The sequence below is a fragment of the Plecotus auritus genome (assembly GCF_963455305.1).
Source record: "Plecotus auritus genome assembly, chromosome: 7".
In the NCBI taxonomy this organism is placed as follows: domain Eukaryota; kingdom Metazoa; phylum Chordata; class Mammalia; order Chiroptera; family Vespertilionidae; genus Plecotus; species Plecotus auritus.
In genome coordinates, this window is record NC_137774.1 from 5407644 (window position 1) to 5429089 (window position 21446).

At 59.7% G+C, this 21446-nt stretch overlaps 1 protein-coding gene across 8 annotated transcripts in view; it reads left to right on the plus strand.

Annotated features, from left to right (window-relative positions):
- SLC39A11 (solute carrier family 39 member 11) overlaps positions 1-21446 on the plus strand; it is a 463057-nt gene that overhangs the window by 218411 nt on the left and 223200 nt on the right. For 5 of the 8 annotated variants that reach the window (XM_080678282.1, XM_080678278.1, XM_080678283.1 and 2 more), the window contains 3 exons: positions 16318-16416; positions 16603-16761; positions 18208-19951. The exons of the other annotated variants lie outside the window; for them this stretch is intronic. In XM_080678282.1, coding sequence (XP_080534408.1) covers positions 16318-16416; positions 16603-16761; positions 18208-18286 — 337 coding nt within the window. In that variant the 3' untranslated portion in view covers positions 18287-19951. Of the gene's footprint in view, positions 1-16317; positions 16417-16602; positions 16762-18207; positions 19952-21446 lie in introns of those variants that run through there. 8 annotated transcript variants of the gene reach the window in all.

The following is a 21446-nucleotide window of genomic DNA, read 5'->3' on the forward strand; positions in this document are numbered from 1 at the left end:
GCCCTGGGATTTGAGTAGTTTTACAAAACGGCACTCCGCGCGCGAGACCGGTTGCCGTCCCCCTGGCCAGGCCTCAGCTCCCGGGTCCCCTGTCTCTGGATTCCTCCGAGGCCGGAAGCTCTGCTGGCCAAGCTTGAACAGCATCACAGCCGGAAGAGAAGTGTCAGGCCCAGGAGCCCATATGCGTGCACGTCTTAGAGATAGCATTTGGGAACAATTGTCTACACCCGGACTTGACTCCAATCTGAGTCAAGGGCAGTCAGTCCGTGTTCGCTGGTGAATAATTCCCCGAGGGGCCACAGGTTCGCTTTGCAATGGCCGGGAACTTCGTCTCCAGCAGCTAACGTTATGTAAAGCACCGTCTCGGTGGTAAAGACCTGGACGCCGTAACAGCCACCAGGATGGTAGTTAGCGCTCCGAAGGCAAACACCTCAGCTCTCCCATTTCTTGCACAAAGTAGATGATCGGTAAATGCCTGCTGAGTGAACAGATGAATCTGAGCATGTCCGCCGGATGCCTGGCCATCGGTCTCAGAATGGTGGTACTGGCCAGTCGTCTTCTGAAAACATTCTACCTCTCAGAGGGGCTCCACCCAGGGTGTGGTCGGCTCCCCCTGTGGAGGGGACGCCTACGACACGGCGCAGTTCATTCCACACAGAAACGGGTCCAGGGGACGGGTAACTGGCACAAGGTCACCGCTAGGAGACGCCTGAGCTTCTCTCCCCGCCTCAGCCATCTCATGAGGCCTGCGCCGCTGGGTCCCAAGGCCTGCGTCTGTGCTCGGCACCTGCACTTACAGCCTCGCTCCTTTGAGGGGAGGCTCCGAGGGGTCTTGAGCTGTGCTGACAAGAAGAGATTTCAGCCCTCGCCGATTTGGCTCGGTGGTTTAGAGCGTTGGCCTGCAGACTGAAGGGTCCAGGGTTCAATTCCAGTCAAGGGCACGTGCCTCGGTTGCAGGCTCGATCCCTGGCTCTGGTCCAGGCTTGTGTGGGAGGCAACCAATCGATGTGTCGTTCTCACATCGATGTTTCTCTGTCTCTCCCGTCCCTTCCACTCTCTCTTAAAATCAATGGGAAAATGTGGTTTAAAATGAACAACAACAACAAAAACAGACTGAAGAAGAAAGAAGAGATTTCACGTGGAGTTGAGCGGCCCATTTCCTGCTGGCCCCTGCCCTCTCTCGGGGCGCGCAAACTTGCATCTCCCGGGAACCTGGTCTGGTGTATCTGCTCTGGAGATTCCCGTGTGACTGCTGCTCTTTGGGGCTGTGTGTCTGTGCCCCCCCTCCCAGCCCCACCCTGGGCCTGGCCACGTTGACCTTGGATACCTCAGGACTCCTGCTGAGACCCTCTGGAGCACTTGACCCTCAGGATGAGAGGAGGGGAGTGGAGCCTATGGGGCTGGCGGGCCTCCCTGCCGACTCTGCCTCTCTGTTCCCTTCCTCCGCCCCACGTGGCACTTCGGCCGAGCAGGTGTCCCTGAGTCCCTGGCTGGTCACCCACAAGGCTGTCCCTGCGCAGAGGACGCCACACCGTGCAGGAGTCGGACGCAGGAGGTCCGGAGAGGGCCACGGCACACGGGCGAGCGCTGGGCCCCGCTGGCCCTGCTCGGTGCCGCCTCCGGGAGGTGCCCTGGCGCAGGAGAACAGCCCTGGGGCGGACAGAACAGAACATGAGGTGAATGGCTGGATGTCACAGATGAACTTGAACTTTTCGCCTTGTGGCCCGGTCAGAGATGGAGGAGCTGCAGCAGCATTTCTGGGCACCCAGGGATCTACCCAGCGGGGCAGCAGCCTGGGTCTAGGGATTCGCACGTGCCGGATGGTGCAGATCCCGCCCTCTGGGGCCCTGCTGCCTTGGTCTGCCTGACACCATGCCTTGCCCCGGGGAAGGGATTCAGCTACTAGAGGCCCCTGTGAGCTGCCCCTGCCCTAGTGAGCTCCTCCCATGCCAGCTGCACCCCTTAATCTCAGGAGCCACTAGGGGACGCCCCGGGGGGCAGCTGATGCACCCCCTGCCCCCACTGCCTGGGAGCAGCGCTCAGAGGGGGCATTTGTCCCGGGTGGAGGGCACCAGCCCTGCATGCGGGCATGTGGCCTGGCAGCCACCCATCGGCCTGGCCTGTGTGGAGGTGGCTGTCCAGCACAAGGTCACGGCTGTGGGTGTCCCGTTAGCAGAGTTGCATCGTTTGCCCAGAAAGTCTTTCCATCTTTCTTTTCCTGCAGTGATGCTTGGCCGCGGGGCCCTTTCGGAGCCTGGCACGGGCTTCCCCCTCCTACAGTGACGGCACTTTGTCCTTCCCCGGACCCTTCGTCAGGCACCTGACGGCCCTTCTTGTTCCGTGGGCCCTGCCTGCCGAGGCCACTTCCTCGTTCGGAGGGTAGGACGGGCCCCAGCAGGCCCCGTGGAGGCCCGCGGAGTCGGGGCACAGACTTCCCTGCAGTTCCCGTGAGTCAGGGTGATCAACAGCCAGCGCCAGGCCTCCAGTTGCTGGCTCTTCCCGACATGTAACCAGCCCGGGCCAGTCAGCTGGAGCCAGGCAGTCCTTACACACACAGGCCCTCTGTGCCCCGAGTCCTTACACACAGGCCCTCTGCCGCCCGAGTCCTTACACACACAGGCCCCCTGCCGCCCCGAGTCCTTACACACTGGCCCTCTATGCCCCGAGTCTTTACACACACAGGCCCTCTGCCGCCCCGAGTCCTTACACACAGGCCCTCTGTGCCCCGAGTCTTTACACACACAGGCCCTCTGCCGCCCCGAGTCCTTACACACGGGCCCTCTGCAGTGTGAAAGCAGGACACACTCAGGATCTGTGCCTTCTCGGACTCATGTGGTCTTGGGGTGTCCCCCAGCCTCCCAGAGCCTCCGTTTCTGCTCGTGTAAAATGGGAATAATCGTACCCCTTGGCAAAGACTTTGGAGGTTCACCAACAGACTATAGGGAGTATGTAGCTCAGCCTGAGCATATACTTGCTTAGTAAAAGGCATTATTAAAAACAATATTTAAAAAGGTATCATTAAAATATTTTAAAAGGTATTAAAATGTATTTTAAAAGGTATAAATACTATTTTAAAAGGCATTAAAATGTTTTAAAAGGCGTTATTAAGATACTCTTTAATAAGGTATTATTAAGATATTTTAAATATTTATGTAAATAAAAATAGACAGGGTGGGGCAGAAGGAGGTTTCCAGCCATGAGCACAGACGGGATGGAGCTTATTCTTATGTTGTTATTTATTAACCTTCGAATTATTTTCCACGCGAGCAACTGTGAACCTCCGCTTGCCCCTCCTGCACTTAGTAGTTTATTTTACTTTATTTTTTTAAATATATTTTATTGATTTTTTACAGAGAGGAAGGGAGAGAGATAGAGAGAAACATCGATGAGAGAGAAACATCAGTCAGCTGCCTCCTGCACACCTCCTATTGGGGATGTGCCGCAACCAAGGTACATGCCCTTGACCGGAATCGAACCCGGGACCCTTCAGTCCGCAGGCCGACGCTCCATCCACTGAGCCACCCCGGTCAGGGCTCTTAGCAGTTTATTAATGGGGACAAGCTGCTGTCCTTTTGCAGCGTCCCCAGCACTGCCTGCTGCCCCTTTCCCTCCTCACCCTCGACCCCACGGCCCGTGCCTGCCCCGCTCCCGGTTTCAGACTGTCTCCCTCAGAGCTCGCGCCTTTCCTTTCCACGGTGGGGGTGTGGAGCCAGGCGTGGCTCCCGTCTGTTTTCAATATCACGCGTTGACCCAAGCCTTCATTGGGTAAGAGGTGGCCACGAGTTTAAAGTATCGTCGGAATCTCAGGTGGCCTGGGCTGAGGCCGGAGCCGTGGACAGGCTGACACAGCCAGGCCCTGGGGCCGAGGCTGCAGCCCAGGGTGGCAGGGGCTCTGCTGGGCTGGGAGGGAAGTCCTAGGGGTTCCCTGGGCCACTGTCAGGCCTGGCTGTGCAGGTGGTGGCTGTCCGCTTCTCTGCTCAGAGGGGAAGGGCTCCTGTCCTGGCTTGTTGGCTCCCTGGCACTTAGGTCCGCGCGCTTTTACGACGTGTTACTGGCTCATAAATCGTCCACCTGTCCCACGAGCCTGGGCAGGGCCTCCAGGCCACAAGCCGGACGCTCGCACCATCGACTTTACCAGGATGTGGTGCCGTGACCTCCGGCACCGTGAGTGCAGCCACTTCCGGGGGTGGAAGTGGGGGGGCGGGTCCTGGAACCCAGGCTCTGCCTGGTGAGCTGTCCGGAGATCCTGACAGATCCTTTGGGTGTCGCCTGCGGGTAACCTCGAGCTGTTCACGAGCCCGGGAAATAACCCTGTGGGTCCTCGGGGGCCGAAACAAGAGCAGAAAAGCCTCCTCGTGAGTCACTGCAAATATTTACCCTCGAAAGCCTGATTGTGACATCGGCTGAGCCCTCGGATGGCACCACCCTTGGGACCAGAAGGGGCCCAGCAGCAGTCAGATGTGCAGTGCTGAGAGGGTTGGGCAGGGGGACCCCCCACTTTGAGCCTGGAAAGCACCCCAATCTGCCAGAACGCCACAAGGAACCCTGGGCTCCGTCGTCTCTGAGAAAATGCTGGGGGTGGGGTGCAGACTCCCTGGGCGCTCTGGGGGAGCTTGGCCTCTCCTAGCTTGTCTCACTCTCAGCTGCTCGTTGGGTCCTTGGCAACGTGTTTACCCCGATAGGATTTCCACCCGATCCACCTCCGCCTCGCAGTAGGAGGGCGTGATGGCTGTTGGGGAAGATTCTGTCCTTACACTATCTGACTGGGGCTGCAGGTGCGAAACGATCATGACGTTGGGTAGCTTCCTCTTCCTTCCAGGGGCGTGTCTGCCCCCCCTCGGGTCCATCCTGCCAGCCAGGACCTACCGAGGACTCGCTCCGCAGGAGGGCCAGGCTGGGTCTCTTGCCAACAGTTGCTTGCACCGAAGGGGATGGAGGGGCAGCCCGGGCCTTACGCAGGAGCCACCGATGACTTGGGCACGTGGTAGATGTTCAGTCTGAGGGTCGAGCGCCCACCCCTTCCCGGACCACCCGCCGTCGGTGCAGAATAAACGTGGAAAAGCTCGCGTAGAGACCGTGCAAGAGTTCCCCTCGCAGGTGCTGGTCCTGCAGAGGGGCGAGCAGGTGGGCGTTTTAGTCTTGTTGTGTGGTGCTGGCATCGTGTTTGTGTTGTAGAAACAGTGGGTGCCTCCAGGTAAGGCGATAGGTCGGTCTCTTGCGTTATTCAGGTTTGCACTCTTACCCCGAGCTTGAGATGGACTCCCAGGCCAGGCAGTTACGTGAATAACAGGGCCGATGAGGAGAGCGCTGCGGCTCCGTTGGAATAAACAGCTTCCTTTAGGGTGGAAGTCGCCTCCAGATCGGAGGCAAGGCGCGGAGCCACAGCCTGCCCCCAATGTGACCATCAGAAATGTCCGCAGACATGGCCAGTGTCCCCTGGGCCAAGGCGCCCCCATGGAGCACCCCTGGCCTCAGGAAATAGGAGGGACAGTCCCGTTCCCAGGTGTCTGCAGGCTTCTCTGGAGCCCAGCACTCAGGCCCCATTGCGGGAGGGAGCATTCCCGGCAGCCAGGACCTGACCGGTGTGAGGAGGGCCCCCCTGGGACACCCCGCGACTGCCGCCTGCATGTGAAAGGAGCCTGAGCCGGGAGTTGGGGGCGGGGGTTGTTCTTGGAAGGCCCTGGAGCCAAGCCCAGTTCCGATTCCCCAGACCTCCGCCCAGGCAGCCTCATTCGGGCTTTTGGGGAGCCCACGTCGCCTCCAGCTGCTGCAGAGGGGTGGACTCGTGCGGTTCTCGTGGCCAGGGCTGCTCAGGCAGTTTGGGGCCCGTGGCTCTCCCCACTCCCAAGCTGCAGAGGCCCGTTCCTCAGGCTCACCTCCCTCCGGCACCGCTTGGCCACAGGCCTGTTTCTCAGTACCCATCTGCTGCCCAGGGGGAGGGGCAGCTGGTCGGTGCTGAGCTTGCTCCTTGCAGCGTCCTCTGTGATGGCCATTGGACCTTGTCTCCAATGCGCCTCTCTCCCTGGTCTCTGTGGCCCCAAGGTGGCCTCCGGCCCTGGGTTTTGTGTACTGAGCCCTGAGCCCCCACTTCCACCCACTAGGCTCAGGAACCCCGGCTACCTCGCACCCTTAGCTGAGGATACAATGGGTCCTTGAGCGGCTGCCCTTAGGTCCAGCCATCCGGCACCAAACCATCACTTCCAGGGGTCCTCAAGCTCACCCCCGGATTTGGAGATCCGCCACAGGGACGCAGTACTCAGCATATAGTCATTCACGGCCAAGAGGTGTCACGGCGCGAGGAGACAAGAGTAAAATCGGCCAGGGGAAGAGGCACTGGCGGAAAAGATGGCTTCCTTAGATGCCTTCCCAGCATCTCTCCCGAGCTCCTTCCCGTCCCGTCTGCAGTGGGGGCGGGGGGCTGCGGCTGCGGCTGCGGGCGGTGTGCCTCCCGTGCTGCTGGGCTTCAGAGTGGAAAGCAGAATGTGCTGAGTCATGGGGAGGGGCTGGCATTGGAGGCCGGGGGCTCTGAGGTCCTGACTTCCTGTGTCTCGCTCCTGCCTCCTCACCTGCACCCTGAGGAGAAGTCTAAGGAATGAAGAGGAAGGAAGGCCCCGGGGTCTCCACCCACCTTCCTGCGCTCCAAGGAGCTTCAGCCGTCACGCCGGTGGCATCACTGGCCTAGAGGTTGCAAGTAGGTAGCACCCCCCCCCCATTTCCCGTAGAACCCCCCCCATTCCCCTGCACGCTCTCACCCTTCTGGCATGGCCTATCCTTGCTCGCTGTAGAGAAAGCGGGATGTTCAGAGCCCCTGAAACGTGTTTCATTTGCAAAGGAGTAGCATTCCTCTCTGTCCTGGGAGCCCAGGTGCGTGTAGACGACACACTGCAGACCAACAGGCCGCTCTCCCTCCAGCATAGGAGGAAGGGAGCACGTGAGGTCTCCCGCGAGCCAACAGCCCGCGGCTTCTCAGCAGAGCCCAGAGCTCCCTGCAGGAGGAGGAGCAGGTGGTGCCCGGCTTTGAACTCGGCCCACGTGCCCCGGAGACAAGGGAAGGTGCAGCTCCTTCTCTGCAAGGGCATGGGGGAAGCATCCCTGTGAGTTTTGCACTGGCAGGGAGCCAGGCAGAGAGCGATGGGACCGGGCCTGCCGTCGAGGGCTATTGGGAGCGCGTGTCGCTCCGCAGCCGGGCACCCGCCTCTCTGATCGTGCCCAGAAGATTGTTTTGCGGGTGGAAAAGAAAGGGGCCTTTCACCCCGTCTCGTGTGGCCCGCCCTGCATTTTTCGCTGAGCGGCCATTTCCGAGTTTCCTCTTGGAGCGGTGGCTTTATGCTGTCCAGATGTGCGCCACGTGGCGGGGTTGTGTTCTGGCGTTCCAGATGTGCACGGCCGGGGAAATGAGCTCTGGCAAAGGCAGGGCCTGTCTCTGGCCCTGGGAATCTGGCGAGGTTACAATGCGCTCGTTGTGTGGGGATCCCAAAGAGCTTCTTGAGCCTGATTCTACAGCCGAGGACACTGAGCCCCGGGGGGAAGGAGGGAGGTGAATGCTCACCACTGATCGACGGCCCGCAGCTAGGAGCAGCAAAGACACCAGCTTTGCTGGAATTCCCGGCCCCTGTCTGCACACACGTCTGTTTCAGCGCCGTGTACACCTGGCGCTCTCCCAGGTACTTGGGCCACGTTGGTGAAAAAAAAAAACAAAGATTCCCAGCTTGTTCTGATGGGGAAAGAATGAGCAATAAACATAAAAATTGGCACTTTATATAGTAGGTTGGCACGTAGGAATTGCTATTAAAAAAACAGGAGGAGGAGGTTGAGGAAGAGAAGGGAGAGGGGGAGATGAAACTAGGGTTAAGGGGGATGGCACTGCTGTGGTGGTTGGCCATTCTAGCTAAGTGAGTAAGGGTAGGTTTCATTGAGAAAGTGACTATCTTAGTCACCTGTTGTAGAACAACAAAAGCGCTCAGAGTTCAGTGGCCTCAACCAGTAAGCATTCTCTAACGTTGTTTGTGGGATAGGAACTCACACGTGGCTCTGTGGAGAGTCCCTGCTCAGGGTCTCTCTGGAGATCAGCCGGGGAGGCCGTCATCCGAAGGCCCGACTGGGGCTGGGGGACCCGCCCCCAAGGTGGTGCCTCACGCGGCAGTTGGCTGGAGGCCTCGGCTCCTTGTTGCATGGGCACCTCCGTACGGCTCCGACCACGTGGCAGCTGGCCTCCCCAGAGCACATGGTCCAGGGGGACAGATGGCAGTCGCCGTGTCTTCTATGACCCAGCCTAGTCTTGAAAGAGGGGAAGAAGCAAGCCACAGAGATCCCGGAAGGAATGCTCTGGGGGAAATGCCCTCGGGTAGGAGTGACAGCAGTGTTTATGGGAGCGCATGGAGGCCTGAGGGCGGGACACAGAGGTCATTGCCGGCCAGGGGAAGGTCATGAGCACAGAAGCAGCCCAGCAGACAGGGCAGCTGTGCTGAGAATAGACCGCCGGGCAAGGTGAGAAGCCAGGAGATGGGGCAGGAGGCTGTCACGGTGAAGCAGACGGGAGATGGGGAGGCTGCCACCTGCCCGTGGGAGGGAGGGGCTAGGAAACGCCTGGATTCTGGACCGATTTAAAAAAAAAAATGTTTTTATTGATTTCAGAGAGAGGAAGGGAGAGGAAGAAAGAGAGAGAAACATCAATGATGAGAGAGAATCTCCCCGCCCTGGGGATCGAGCCTGCAACCCAGGCATGTGCCCTGACTGGAATCAAACTTTGACCTCCTGGTTCATAGGTCAACAGTGCTCAACTATTGAGCCACGCCGGCCGGGCTGGGCCCCTTGTGAGGTTAGATCCACAGGATCCCGTCGGGTTGCGGGAGGCATGATGGAGGGAGTAGCCACCGAGGACGGCCCCACAGCTCACAGTCCTCCTTCCCAGCTGCCACTGGCCACCTCTCCTCCGCCTCCCGTGGTTTTGCAGGGAGAGCGGAGGAGGGCCCCGGGCTATGCTCGCTCTTCCTCCCCCGCCCTCTGTGGGCCTGGTGGCTCCGGCACGTATGCCTCCTGCGTGAGGGCCGTAGTAAGTGTTTATGAAGGCACTTAATGCTCTTTAGAAGAAAGTGCCGGAACATTTTCTGTGGTTGGCAGTGGTATTTTGCTGGAGAACGAAATGTTTTTGTTGCAGCCCCTCCCCCTGAAACGTTGATTCTGCAGATGGACGGACTATGGCACTCAGCAAAGAGGGAACTGGGGTGAAAGAAGATGTCGGCGGCGGGGGGGGCGGGGGGGGGGCGGTGGCTGGGGGGAGAGGAGCGAGCTTAGGGATCCTGAGGACATGCCCTATGCAGAACTCCAAACCTGTGGTCGAAGGAAATCACCCATAGGCCAAATGTGCAGGCGATGAGAAGGCAATGCCCTCCTCATCCAAACCCTCCCGTGACCCTCTGGCGGGTCTCACGCGGCCGCCTCAGCTGGTTATATGAGGTCCAGGGCAGGCACGGCCCCTCTGTGCCTGAGAAGTGAGGGTGGTGTATCCCCGGGGCTGGGCTCTGCAGGGCAGGGAGGAGCAGGAGGCCCGGGGTGGGGCTCTGGGGCTGCTGGCCACGTTCCGTTTCTTGATCTGGGTGTGGGTTTCGTGAAATGGGTCAGGTTTCTGAAAATTCATCAGTTACAACACTGAGTCTGAGCCCTTCTCGGCTCAGCATTCAGCTGCAATAAGACACCTTTACTAAGAGACAAGGCAACTTATTTCTTCCCCAAAAGGGTGAGCCGACCCAGGCAGGACCTGAATTCCCACCTTTAGAGACTCCTTGTCTGCTCCAAGGCATTGTTTTTAAAATGCCAAATACCTTGCCCGGTCGGTGTGGCTCAGTGGTTGAGCTTTGACCTATGAACCAGGAGGTCCCGGTTCAATTCCCGGTCAGGGCACATGCCAGGTTGCAGGGTCGATCCCCCAGGGCCGTGGGCAGGAGGCAGCCGATCAGTGATTCTCTCTCATCATTGATGTTTCTCTCTCTCTCTCCCTCTCCCTTCCTTTCTCTTTAAAATCAATAAAAATATATTTTTTAAAAAATGCCAAATACCTTAAGGAGAAATAACCAGCAAGTTGTTGCCATTGGCCATGGACACGCATCTCAGCCAGTGGACAGGGAGGCGTAGCTTAGCTCTGCCTACTCAGGCCTCTGTGTGAATAAAGTCACACCACGTTGACTCTGTTGTGTCTGTTTCACTCAGAATCGTGTCTCTGAGGGGCCTCGTTCATTCTCATCGCTGGACACAGGCTTCCATTGTGCGAATGGAACACAGTTTATTCACTCATTGGTCTGCGGGCATTCGCTTAGTTTACACTAATAGCGCTTCTGTGACCTCCTAGTGTGCGTCTTCTCACAGCTACGTGAGCAGTAAGCACGTTGCTCTTGGGTAGACAACCCCAGGGGCCTTGTACATCACACAGGCAGCCCCACACCTGGGCTGTGCAGGGGGACTGAGTAGGAAGAGGTCCCCGGGACACCCCACAGGGAGTCAGAGATCCAGGTGTACCTGGGAGGCTCTCCACCTTTCAGCAAGGGGAGGCAGCAGCGAGGGCCTGAGTCACCCTCAGACACCCCCGCCCTGTGCCTTCCTGGGCGGGGCCCCGCCCACTCTGAGGGAGGGTGGCAGACCTGAAGGGAGCCCATGGGTCATCTCCTCTCTCCAGCCTGTGGGGCTGGGGGAGGATCCCTTGCGTGCCAGGCCAGCCGCACTGAGCAGGTAGGGCGGGTGGCCCTTCGGGGAACGTCCAGCCCCTTCCCACCTGCCGGCTCATCAGACGCCTCCCCAGGCCGCCAAGTGGGAAGCCGGTGATGTCACCGCCAAGCCCCAACAATCAGGCCTTTCATGGCAGGATGATAACAATCAAAACAGTATGTCAGGGCCTGCCACGCAAGAACGCACACGCTCGTCCGCAGGGAGGGTCTGAAGGCGGTGAGCGGGCCCGCCAGGAGTACGCTGTCTCCTTTCGCGATCCCCCGGCCCGAGAACATAGCCCGGAGAGCGGAGAGCAGGCCTGCGCGCGTGGACGCTCACTCGCCAGTTCTCTGAAAAACCAGGATGCTGTCCAGCACCTCCCCCGGGACTCCTCACCTCCAACCCCAGAGCTAACCCCAGAGCTAACCCTGCACGGAGCAATACTCCGCGGCTGGGGTTCGAGCAGGAGTGTCCCGTTGCACAACTCCAGGGGGCACCGAGGTGCCCTGGAGTGCGCAGCACTGGGGTTCCGAGGCTGCGGCCTTCAGAGTGAGGGAGCAGACTGTTGTGTTGACCTTGACCCCCAGGACTCCGTCTTTCCACAGCCAAGCTCCCTAGCCGGCCCAGCTCCACGGAGCCTAGAAATTCTCGGTGAGCTGCATGAGAGCGATGTTTCCCTTGCCCAGAGGGGAAGTTTCTGGTGTTCAGATGTTTGCCCAGGAAGCAAAGTCACCTGCACTGTTGCTTAGTCTGGCGGGGGGTTCTCAGCCAGGGACGGTTTGACCCCAGGAGACCTTATGGGTCATGTCAGCTGGAAGGAGGCTACCGGCATCTAGTGGGTGGAGCCGGGGATGCTGCTAATGGTCCTGCCGTGCAGTGGGCAGGCCCCACGACCAAGAGTGACCGGCCCCGAATGCCAGGAGTGCCAGGTGGAGAAGCCCTGCGTAGGGGAGGTGCCCAACCCCGTTGACCCTGAGGCCTCTGGTTCCCATTCTCCCTTCCGGCTCTCCTGGTGCCCCAGGGGGCCAGGTCCTCCGCTCACTAGCTGAGCGGGCCTAAGGCAGCGCTGCCTATCCGCGGGGATGTGAGCCAGGTAACCATCTCTCTAGGACGGCGTGACGGCTCTGTGTGAAACCCGGAGGAACCGAAGCTAGAGAGTCGTGGTTAAGAGTCCCCACTGTCACTTTGTGGCTGGGTGACCTTGGGACGAGTCACTTAACCTCCCCGTGCATCGCCTTTTCCACCTGTAAAATGGGGTAATAGTGGCAGAAAGCACGTAGGGGGTGCAGGAGAGGGCCAAGCTTGTGGCCACACATAAAATGGGCAGGACCTCCTTTAAAAGCATCTGCGTAGCTTCCAGGATCGTGCGAACGTCCTCTGTGGCAAATTAGAATTCTGGCCCAGGGTTGCCTCTGCCATGTCCCGGGCTCCTGGGTGCTCCCAGGGGTGACAAGGGGGACTTTCTGGGGCTCACCACTGAGCACCCAGTGTCCCGGGCCAACCTGGGCAGTCGGGCACCCCAGTTCCCATCACAAAACTCAAGCAGCACGCAGGGACTTGTAAGTTCCTTTCCTGGGATGGCAGGGAAGGGGTCCTGAGCCGGGCCAGGTGCAGCACCATCTTCATCCTCATCCCCTTGGTGACATCTTCGGTCCCTGGTGACTGGAGTGTGTAGCCAGGGGTGGGAGCTCTGGGTTTAATTCATGGTCCCGAGTTGACGCCAGTGGGATGGGGCACAGAGGGTGTGGGGGGAGTGAGCCCTTCCAGGGGGTCACCTCTAACAGATGCACGGCATGGAGCAGAGCAAGGGGCCCCGGTGAGTGTGTGTGTGTGTGTGTGTGTGTGTGTGTGTGTGTGTGTGTGTTAAGGGATATCTATGAAGGTGGAGAGGATGGAAAAGCCACGGTCCAGCCCTCGCTGGGTGTGTGTGTGTGTGTGTGTGTGTATGTGTATGTGTATGTGTATGCGTGTGTGTTAAGGGATATCTATGAAGGTGGAGAGGATGGAAAAGCCATGGTCCAGCCCTCGCTGGGTATGTGTGTGTGTGTGTGTATGTGTGTGTGTGTGTTAAGGGATATCTATGAAGGTGGAGAGGATGGAAAAGCCATGGTCCAGCCCTCGCTGGGTGTGTGTGTGTGTGTGTGTGTGTATGTGTGTGTGTGTGTATGTGTGTGTGTGTGTTAAGGGATATCGGTGAAGATGGAGAGGATGGAAAAGCCATGGTCCAGCCCTCGCTGGGTATGTGTGTGTGTGTGTGTGTATGTGTGTGTGTGTGTATGTGTGTGTGTGTGTTAAGGGATATCTATGAAGGTGGAGAGGATGGAAAAGCCATGGTCCAGCCCTCACTGGGTGTGTGTGTGTGTGTATGCGTGTGTGTGTGTTAAGGGATATCTGTGAAGATGGAGAGGATGGAAAAGCCATGGTCCAGCCCTCGCTGGGTGTGTGTATGTGTGTGTGTGTGTGTGTGTGTGTGTGTGTGTATGCGTGTTAAGGGATATCTATGAAGGTGGAGAGGATGGAAAAGCCATGGTCCAGCCCTCGCTGTGTGTGTGTGTGTGTGTGTGTGTGTGTGTGTATGTGTATGTGTATGTGTATGCATGTGTGTTAAGGGATATCTATGAAGGTGGAGAGGATGGAATAGCCATGGTCTAGCCCTCGCTGGGTATGTGTGTGTGTGTGTGTGTGTGTGTGTGTATGTGTATGCATGTGTGTATAGGGATATCTATGAAGGTGGAGAGGATGGAATAGCCATGGTCCAGCCCTCACTGTGGGGGCTGATGGAGCCAGGAGCCCCCAGAAGAGAGCCCATGACCACCCAGCGAGGCGGCACCCTCAGAGCGGCCTGGCAGCATCCCAAGGGCGGGCCCTGGCTGGGCTGGAAGCCCCGTGCCGGCGCTGGGCAGGGCAGGGCAGCCAGGCGTGCCGGGACAGAAGAATGGCGCTTCTGTGCTGCTTATCAGGACGGTGGCTCCGGCAGGATGTGGCGAGGCTTCCCCAGCCTGCCCGGCGGCCGGCCGCAGCCAGCGCCCCGTCATGGCGAGGACTTTGGCCGGGGAGCCCCACCTTGACTTGCTGGTGACATTGGGCTGGTGGCTGTCCACGGTCAGGCTGTGGTAAGTCATGAGGACATGACGGCAGGTGACGGCCGTGGACAGCGAGCCACCAGGTGCTGTTTCCACACCCGACGAGGCCCCAGATCTGGTCAGACCCCTTGACCTTGCTCATGGGAAGACGCTCATGGGGTCGTGGGTCCCATCTGGTCAGATCTTTCTGCAGCTGCTGAGATCTGAGGGCAGAGGCCAGCAACCACAGCCTGCAGGCCTACTCCGCCCACCACCGGGTTTTGTAAATAAAGTTTTATTGGGACACAGCCCCACTCGCTCACTTACATCCTGGCTGCTCTCCCACTGCAAAGGCAGAGCTGAGTAGTAGCCATAGAGACCCGGTGGCCCCCACTCAGCCTAAAATACTCACAGTAGTTTCCTGTGAGGTGGCCTGTCGGGGAGGTCAGAGCCTGCCTGAGCCTCTCCTCTCTCAGAAATAAATGGGAGAGCCCGGCTGGCGTGGCTCAGTGGTTGAACCAGGAGGTCACGGTTTGATTCCTGGTCAGGGCGCATGCCCGGGTTGTGGGCTTGATCCCCAGTGTGGGGCGTGCAGGAGGCAGCCCATCAATGATTCTCTCTCATCATGGATGTTTCTCTCCCCCCATCTCCCTTCCTCTCTGAAATCAATAAAATATATTTAAAAATAAAAAGAAGAAGAAGTAAACAGAGAGAGCTGCCTGAGATAAGGTGGGCGGACCCAAGGGAGCCCAGGGGAGAGGCCAGCAGACAACGGCGACATAGCCAGGGCCCTTCTCAGACATGCCGTGGCCACGTGTCTTCTGGTCTGTCCACTGCATTTCATGAACAGGTGTCCTCAGGGCGTGACCTGTCGTCCCCGGGACACCAGACGTTTCCTTTATTAGAGAACGAGTAATAACTGCAGACGCCGTCCCTGATGAGCGGGTGGTGGATGTTGAGAGGAAGCGTGAAGCTGTCGGCAGGAGATGGGATGAGAGTTCGTTAAACGAATGGCGTGCGAGCTCCATGTTCATCAGGCCAAGGCTCAGCGAGGGCCGGTCTCTTCCGCAGTGTCTCCTCGCCTGGCGGGCAGCCCCCAGGTCAGAGAGTCTCTTAGGAAGACGTTGACCCCAGAGCCTCCGTGTGTGTGTGTCTGGGGCTCCGAGCCCCTGTGAAACGTGTGCATGGGCTGGGGGATGAAAGAAAACACAGGCTGAGGTGCAAGCCCCAAATGAAAAGGTTAGACTCTGAGGACGGTCCCCAAGGCTCTTTGCTGGGGGCTAGGACAGGGGGCCGTGGCCAGAGCTGGCCTAACGGGACCGTCCAGGCAGCCGTGTGTCCCCGTCCCATCCTGGGAGCCTGGCGGGCGAGCGGGCAGGAGGACGGGGGAGGAACCCCTTGTCACTGAGCTGATGGGCGGATCTCTGTCGGCAGCAGAGGGACAGACGTGAGCAAATGGGCCGGAGAGACAAGTGACAGTGGATGGAGCTTCCTTTTCTCTCGAACCCTCCCCCCGCCCTCCGGGCCACGTGCCCAGCATCGCCTGCCAAGTGGCACCTCTTCTCACGCCCTGGAGCTCTGCGGTGATCAGACGGGTCCTCCGTGGAGGGGCTGCCCACGGACCTGTCCAGCCGGGGTCCATGCTCAGGCGCCGCCTTCCTGCTGCCTTCAGACCGGCGGCGCGTTCCTTTCTCTGAGAGTGATTCAGTTTCTTGGCCGTCGCTCCCCGCGCGCAGGAGGCGGGCTCTTCATCCAGGCGCGTGCCTCTCCCCCGGGGTCGCACGCTGCATTTGCTCCTGTCCGTCCAGCCGTCTCCTTCCGGGGCTCCCTCCCTCTGCACTCGGATGCCTGGTCTGCGCAGGAAGCCGGCTCTCAAGGCCTGGCTCCGACCAGCTGACCAACTCGCACAGCACCGTGTCCCGCAGAGGCAGGAGGAGAGAGGACCGCGGGGAGCACCACCGGGGCCCGAGGACGCACGGTGCCAGGTCCAGACCCGCACGGGGAGTCCGTGGAGAAGCCGAGCCCAGACCCAGGTGATCTGGGCCACTGTTCGATTCTGCATCGGGACTCCCTTGTCCCACTTCTGAAGTGGCTTCTCGATAAAATGTGACGTATCCATCCCCACGCCCTAAGGGGAAGGAACCTAAGCGTGCTGGCACCTCCCAGGTGCTGGGAACCCCAGAGGCCTCCATCAGGCCACTGGGTCACAGCGACCATCACGGGAAATGCTGTGGCCCCAGGTGGCTCCTTCCACGTGACAGACGAGGACCCGAGCTGGGAAAGGTGGATGATCTGGGCAGGGCTGTATGTACAGTTACGTGGCGGAACGGGGGCCATCCTAACACCCGGGCAGCAGGGAGGGGTGGCGTATCCATGACACCCCTCCCGCTCCTGTGCCCCCCTCCGACCCCGGGCCCTAACCTTCCTCCTTCCTCCGCGGCCCCAGCTCTCACCTGGGCTGCTGACACCGGAGGATGCCCTGGGCCCAGACCAGGGGCCCCGCCTGCGGGGTGTGTGGTCCCAGACGCCCCCTTCATGGGTCTTCTTGGTCTTTCAGGAACTTGGCCATCGGCATCGGGATCCAGAACTTCCCAGAGGGTCTGGCGGTCAGCCTCCCCTTGCGAGGGGCTGGCTTCTCTACCTGGAGGGCCTTCTGGTGAGTGCACCCCAGCGTCCCAGTCCCAGGCCGGGGTCATGGCCACTGCAGAGCTCAGGGCCTTTCTGCCAGGCGACCCCTCTGACCTGGAAGCGAATCAGGTGCTTCTGGTAAAACGCCGAGGACCTGGCAGGACCTCTGTGCATAGCCACGCGTGCCCACTGGTGCGTGTCTGTTCTCCCTCAGGTACGGGCAGCTGAGCGGCATGGTGGAGCCCCTGGCCGGGCTCTTTGGGGCCTTTGCCGTGGTTCTGGCCGAGCCCCTCCTGCCCTACGCTCTGGCCTTCGCTGCTGGCGCCATGGTCTACGTGGTCATGGACGACATCATCCCCGAGGCGCAGATCAGGTGGGAGAGCTGCCCCTCACCCATCGGTCCCTGCTCCTACCCTGCTCCTGTCCTTGCCCCATCCCTGCTCCTGCTCCTGCTCCTGTCCCTGTCCCTGCTCCTACCCCTGCTCCTGTCCCTGTCCCTGTCCCTGCTCCTATCCCTGCTCCTGTCCCTGTCCCTGTTCCTGCTCCTGCTCCTGTCCCTGCTCCTGCTCCTGTCCCTGCTCCTGTCCCTGCTCCTATCCCTGCCCCTGCTCCTGTCCCTGCTCCTGTCCCTGCTCCTGCCCCTGCTCCTGTCCCTGTCCCTGCCCCTGTCCCTGTTCCTGTCCCTGTCCAGAACGGACCCAGCCTCCTTTCTTTATTTCCACCCCTTCCTGTCCCTTCTAAGATCCTCCTCAGCCCCTCCCAGCCGTGCTGTCTGACCCTGAAAGAAAGAGGAGTAACGGGCAGGCGGATGGAGAGAGAACAGGGCGTATGAGTATCAGGCAGTGGCATGCACACCCTGACCCCCCGCCCCCCCCGCAATGAAACAGACTGTTATTTTTTAATATTCTCCATCCCTCTCTCCTTCCCTCCGTCTCATCCTCTTCCCTTTTCCTCCCTCCCTCCCTCCCTCCCTCCCTCCCCATCTATGTCTCTCCCTCCCTCCCTCCCTCCCCATCTATGTCTCTCCCTCCCTCCCTCCCTGTGTCTCCCTCCCTCCCTGTCTATGTCTCTCCCTCCCTCCCTCCCTATGTCTCCCTCCCTCCCTCCCTCCCCCCTCCCTCCCCATGTATGTCTCTCCCTCCCTCCCTCCCTCCCTCCCTATGTCTCTCCCTCCCTCCCTCCCTGTGTCTCCCTCCCTCCCCCCCTCCCCATCTATGTCTCTCCCTCCCTCCCCCCTCCCTCCCCTCCCTCCCCATCTATGTCTCTCCCTCCCTCCCTCCCTCCCTCCCTCCCTCCCTCCCTCCCTCCCTCCCTCCCTGTGTCTCTCTCTCCCTCCCTTCCTCCCACCTTCTATAGATGTTCCCGGGCCTGGAGCGAGGAGGGAGGTGGGCATCCATGGCCTCACTGTCTGGCTACAGACCAGGCGTCAGGGGCTTCCTCTTTTTGTTGCATCTTGGTTTTCATGGCGGGATGGGTTGGAGGTAGTTTACGGTCAGATTACGTAAGAGCTCCAGGAGCTTCCTGGCCACCATGCATCACTCGAGCATGGATTCCAGAGCTGCGACAGGTGCCGTTCTCTAACGTCCCCGTGCCTCAGTTTCCCCGCCAGTAACGTGGGCATAACGGTCCCGTGGTTGCGGACAGGAGTCTCTCCGATGGCCGATGGTGTGAGCCGGGGCGGTGTCAGTTGTCAGTGTCATTCCCACCGTTCATCGTGGGGGTGTTCTCTGCCGGAGCGGGACCCTGCAGCCCATGCGTCCCGCGTGGGGGGCGCCCAGGGTGCACGAGGCCTCACGTTTCTCCTTTCCTTCCCTCCTAGTGGGAACGGGAAGCTGGCGTCCTGGGCCTCCATCCTGGGGTTTGTGGTGATGATGTCACTGGACGTGGGCCTGGGCTAGCGCCGAGCTGCCTGCGACCCCAGGAAAGGCTGTGCGAGGACACGGACACGGACATGGACACGGACACGCCTGGCTTCCGCGGGACCACGGACTCCTCCTTCCCGTCAGAACCTGTTCGCTTTCTCTCCTTCTCATCTCCTTACCCCGACTGATTCTGATCAGACGACGGTTTGTCCTTTTCTTCCGAGCGGGAGACCGGTGTTGTTTTTGGAATTCCCAGGGGTCAGTGGGACCACGGCCTCCCGGTTGGCCTCCGAGTGGGACTGCAGCTCAGGGAAGTCTCTGCTCTCGGACCCCCAGGCGCTCTCACCAGACTCCAGGGCAAGTCCCCGCGGTCACCTGCGGAAGCAAGCTACCCAGTCAGAAGGCTCTGCTAGTAAGGATGTGCGCCTGGTGGCGCGGAGCAGAGCGGCCGGGACACCTCTCCCCTGTCCCTCCTGATCTGGGACTGGAGCATCGCGGACAGAGCCACCTCCTCTCCAAGGCCCAGCGGCCCCGGGAGAAACATACCTTCCCCGGCCTCCCTGAGGGAGACCCTGAATGGGCTGGGGGCACAGACAGAGGGGAGATCAGCTGGTCTCTCTCTCTCTCTCTCTCTCTCTCTTTGCAAAGATTGACTTTTTGAAATTGAAGGAATCGGGGAATTGCGATAACTGTGGACACACAGTGAGCCCCGTGGACACACAGTGAGCCCCGTGGACACACAGTGAGCCCCGTGGACACACAGTGAGCCCCGTGGACACACAGTGAGCCCCGTGAAAAGAAGAAGCTGTAGCTTTGGTCGGAGACCTGTGTTCCGGGTGCACAGTGTTACTATGGTTTCCAAGTCCCCATGACATTCCTGTTGATCAGTTTAGAGCCTTCATTTTTCTAAGAGGTTCGGGACACCCGCAGCCGCCAGAACTCCAGCCCTTCGTTTACGTGTGGACAGAGCCACTTGCACTAATTTAAGTGCAGGGAAGGCTGTGGCCTCTGCGGTGAGTCCCTTTCTGCTGGCCATTTGGTCACTTGGGACCTGACCCAGAACTCCTAAGCCCGGCAAGCTTTGCTGGAGTTCGGCCGGAGCGCTTAGAATCAGAAAGGAAGGACGGGGGAAAAGAAGAGAGATTATTTTTACATTTCCCCTTTAAAAGGAAGTTTTCAGCTAGTCGTCACTCTGACATGACCCTAACCAGTGACTTGAACTAGACTAGAAACCAATCTGTTCCTCCATACACATAACGTCTCCAACAGGGGTGAGGGCGTGGCTGCCTCAGGTGCAGCGAGGGGCCGCCGTCCTCATGGGTCACAGGAGCCCACAGGACCCTGGGCCCCCACCCCCCAGCCCGGCGAACACGGCAGGCGGCCCCGGAGGCCGGCGTCCAGGCGTCGTGTTGTCCTTGCCTGCCCTGCCCTCTGCGTTTACATGTCGGATTGCTTCCGAGGGTGAAGGAATGCGCAGAGGCCAGCCTCCCGGGGGCCAATCAATGTGTGTTTTCCCGAAGCCCTGATGATCAAAGCTGAAGACACGTCCAGGGGTCTGAGGGGTCGAGAGGATGTGCTCTGGTGGCTGGGGGGTGTGTGTTTTGGTGTCTTTGTACGTAGTTTTCTACACGATGCTTCTTTCTGATGGACAAGACCTCATAACTGTGATTCATGCCAATAAAGGGGATACTGTTGTGGACGATCCGGGCTGTGCTCAGTCCTTCTCAACGCCGCCTCTTTCCCGGGTGGTTAGTGGAAGAGCCAACTAGAAAGTCAGTGCTGCCCGACGATGTGGCTCAGTGGTTTCACATTAACCTACGAACCAGGAAGTCACGGTTCCATTCCCGGGGTCAGGGCACATGCCCAGGTGGAGGGCTCCATCCCCAGTAAGGGGCGTGCAGGAGGCAGCCGATCAATGGTTCTCTCTCACCATTGATGTTTCTATCTCTCTCTCTCCCTTCCTCTCTAAAATCAACAAAAATATATTTAAAAAATAAAATAAAATAAAAAATTAGTCCTGACGTCTTCCCTGCCTGACACCAGCAGAAGCCAAGGAAAGAGCTCAGAGGACAAAGGCGAGTTGGAGTCCCGGTTGAGTTACAGTATCCGTCAGACGCCAGCGGACTCAGACAAGGGACTCCGTGGAAGGCGGGGGGCGGGCGGGGGGGGCTCCCAGCACCCACAGGGGAGCCAGGCTTGAAAATCGGTTCCATCCAAGAAAGCTAGAGGACTGGGGTCACCATGGCCCCATCACATCTCAAACTCAGCTTGGTTCGGGTGCCATGGCCCCCAGTGCTGGTCCCCAGATGCTGAAGACGCACCCCTCAAAGCACTGCAGCCCTGGGCGCGCCCTCCACCCCCATGCAAATGAACTCCACACTGACCACCTCTCACCACCTCCTTCAACCCTCCTCAACTTCCACGCCATTAACCCCACTTGACGGGGGAGGAAGGTGAGGGCCGGGAAGTCTTACCTGCCCAGGTGGCCAGGATGCAGAAATTGGCTCCATCCTCCTCCCCAGAGCTTTCCCCAGGCAGCGCCCCGCCACCCCGCCACCCCCGAGAACTGTGGGTGGAAGCTGGGAGCAATGGGACCAGGGGCTGTTCCTTTCCCCTCTGGCATGGCGGTGTGACCACGTGTAACAGTCACAGATTTGAAGTGTGTAGAGTCCACTCATTTTTACCTACTCTCCCCTCTCACGTGGGTCTTCCCCCAACCCACCCACCTCGCCCACCCCGCCCTGGCCACACATGCTGAGCCCAGCCACCTGGCCCCAGGTGTGACCCCACTGCCTGGCTGGAGGGGGGTGAGAGGTGAGGGGGCCGGCCTGGTACCTAGGCCAGGTGAGGCCGGACTGCCTGCGCCTGCGCACATTCCAGGGTGGAGGGAGCCTCTGAGAGCCCAGGAGGGGCGGGGCCCGGCGGGGCGGGACTCGCAATGGCGCCCTGAGCTTTGCACGCAACGTGCAGCGCCCAAGGGACACCTGCGGAGGGACGCACCCCTCATCCTACCCCCTCATCCTCCGTAACCCCCTTGGCTAAGGTCAGGCCCGCCCGACGCAGCCAAAGGACCCTGGCTTTCCGGGGCTCCCAGCCGTCCCTCCAAGGCCGGCTTTAGGGATGTGAAGTGAACGATTTCAGGAGCGCTCTTTGGGGGGAAAAACCCCACAAACTCAGGCTCAGTACTTTGGAAGGG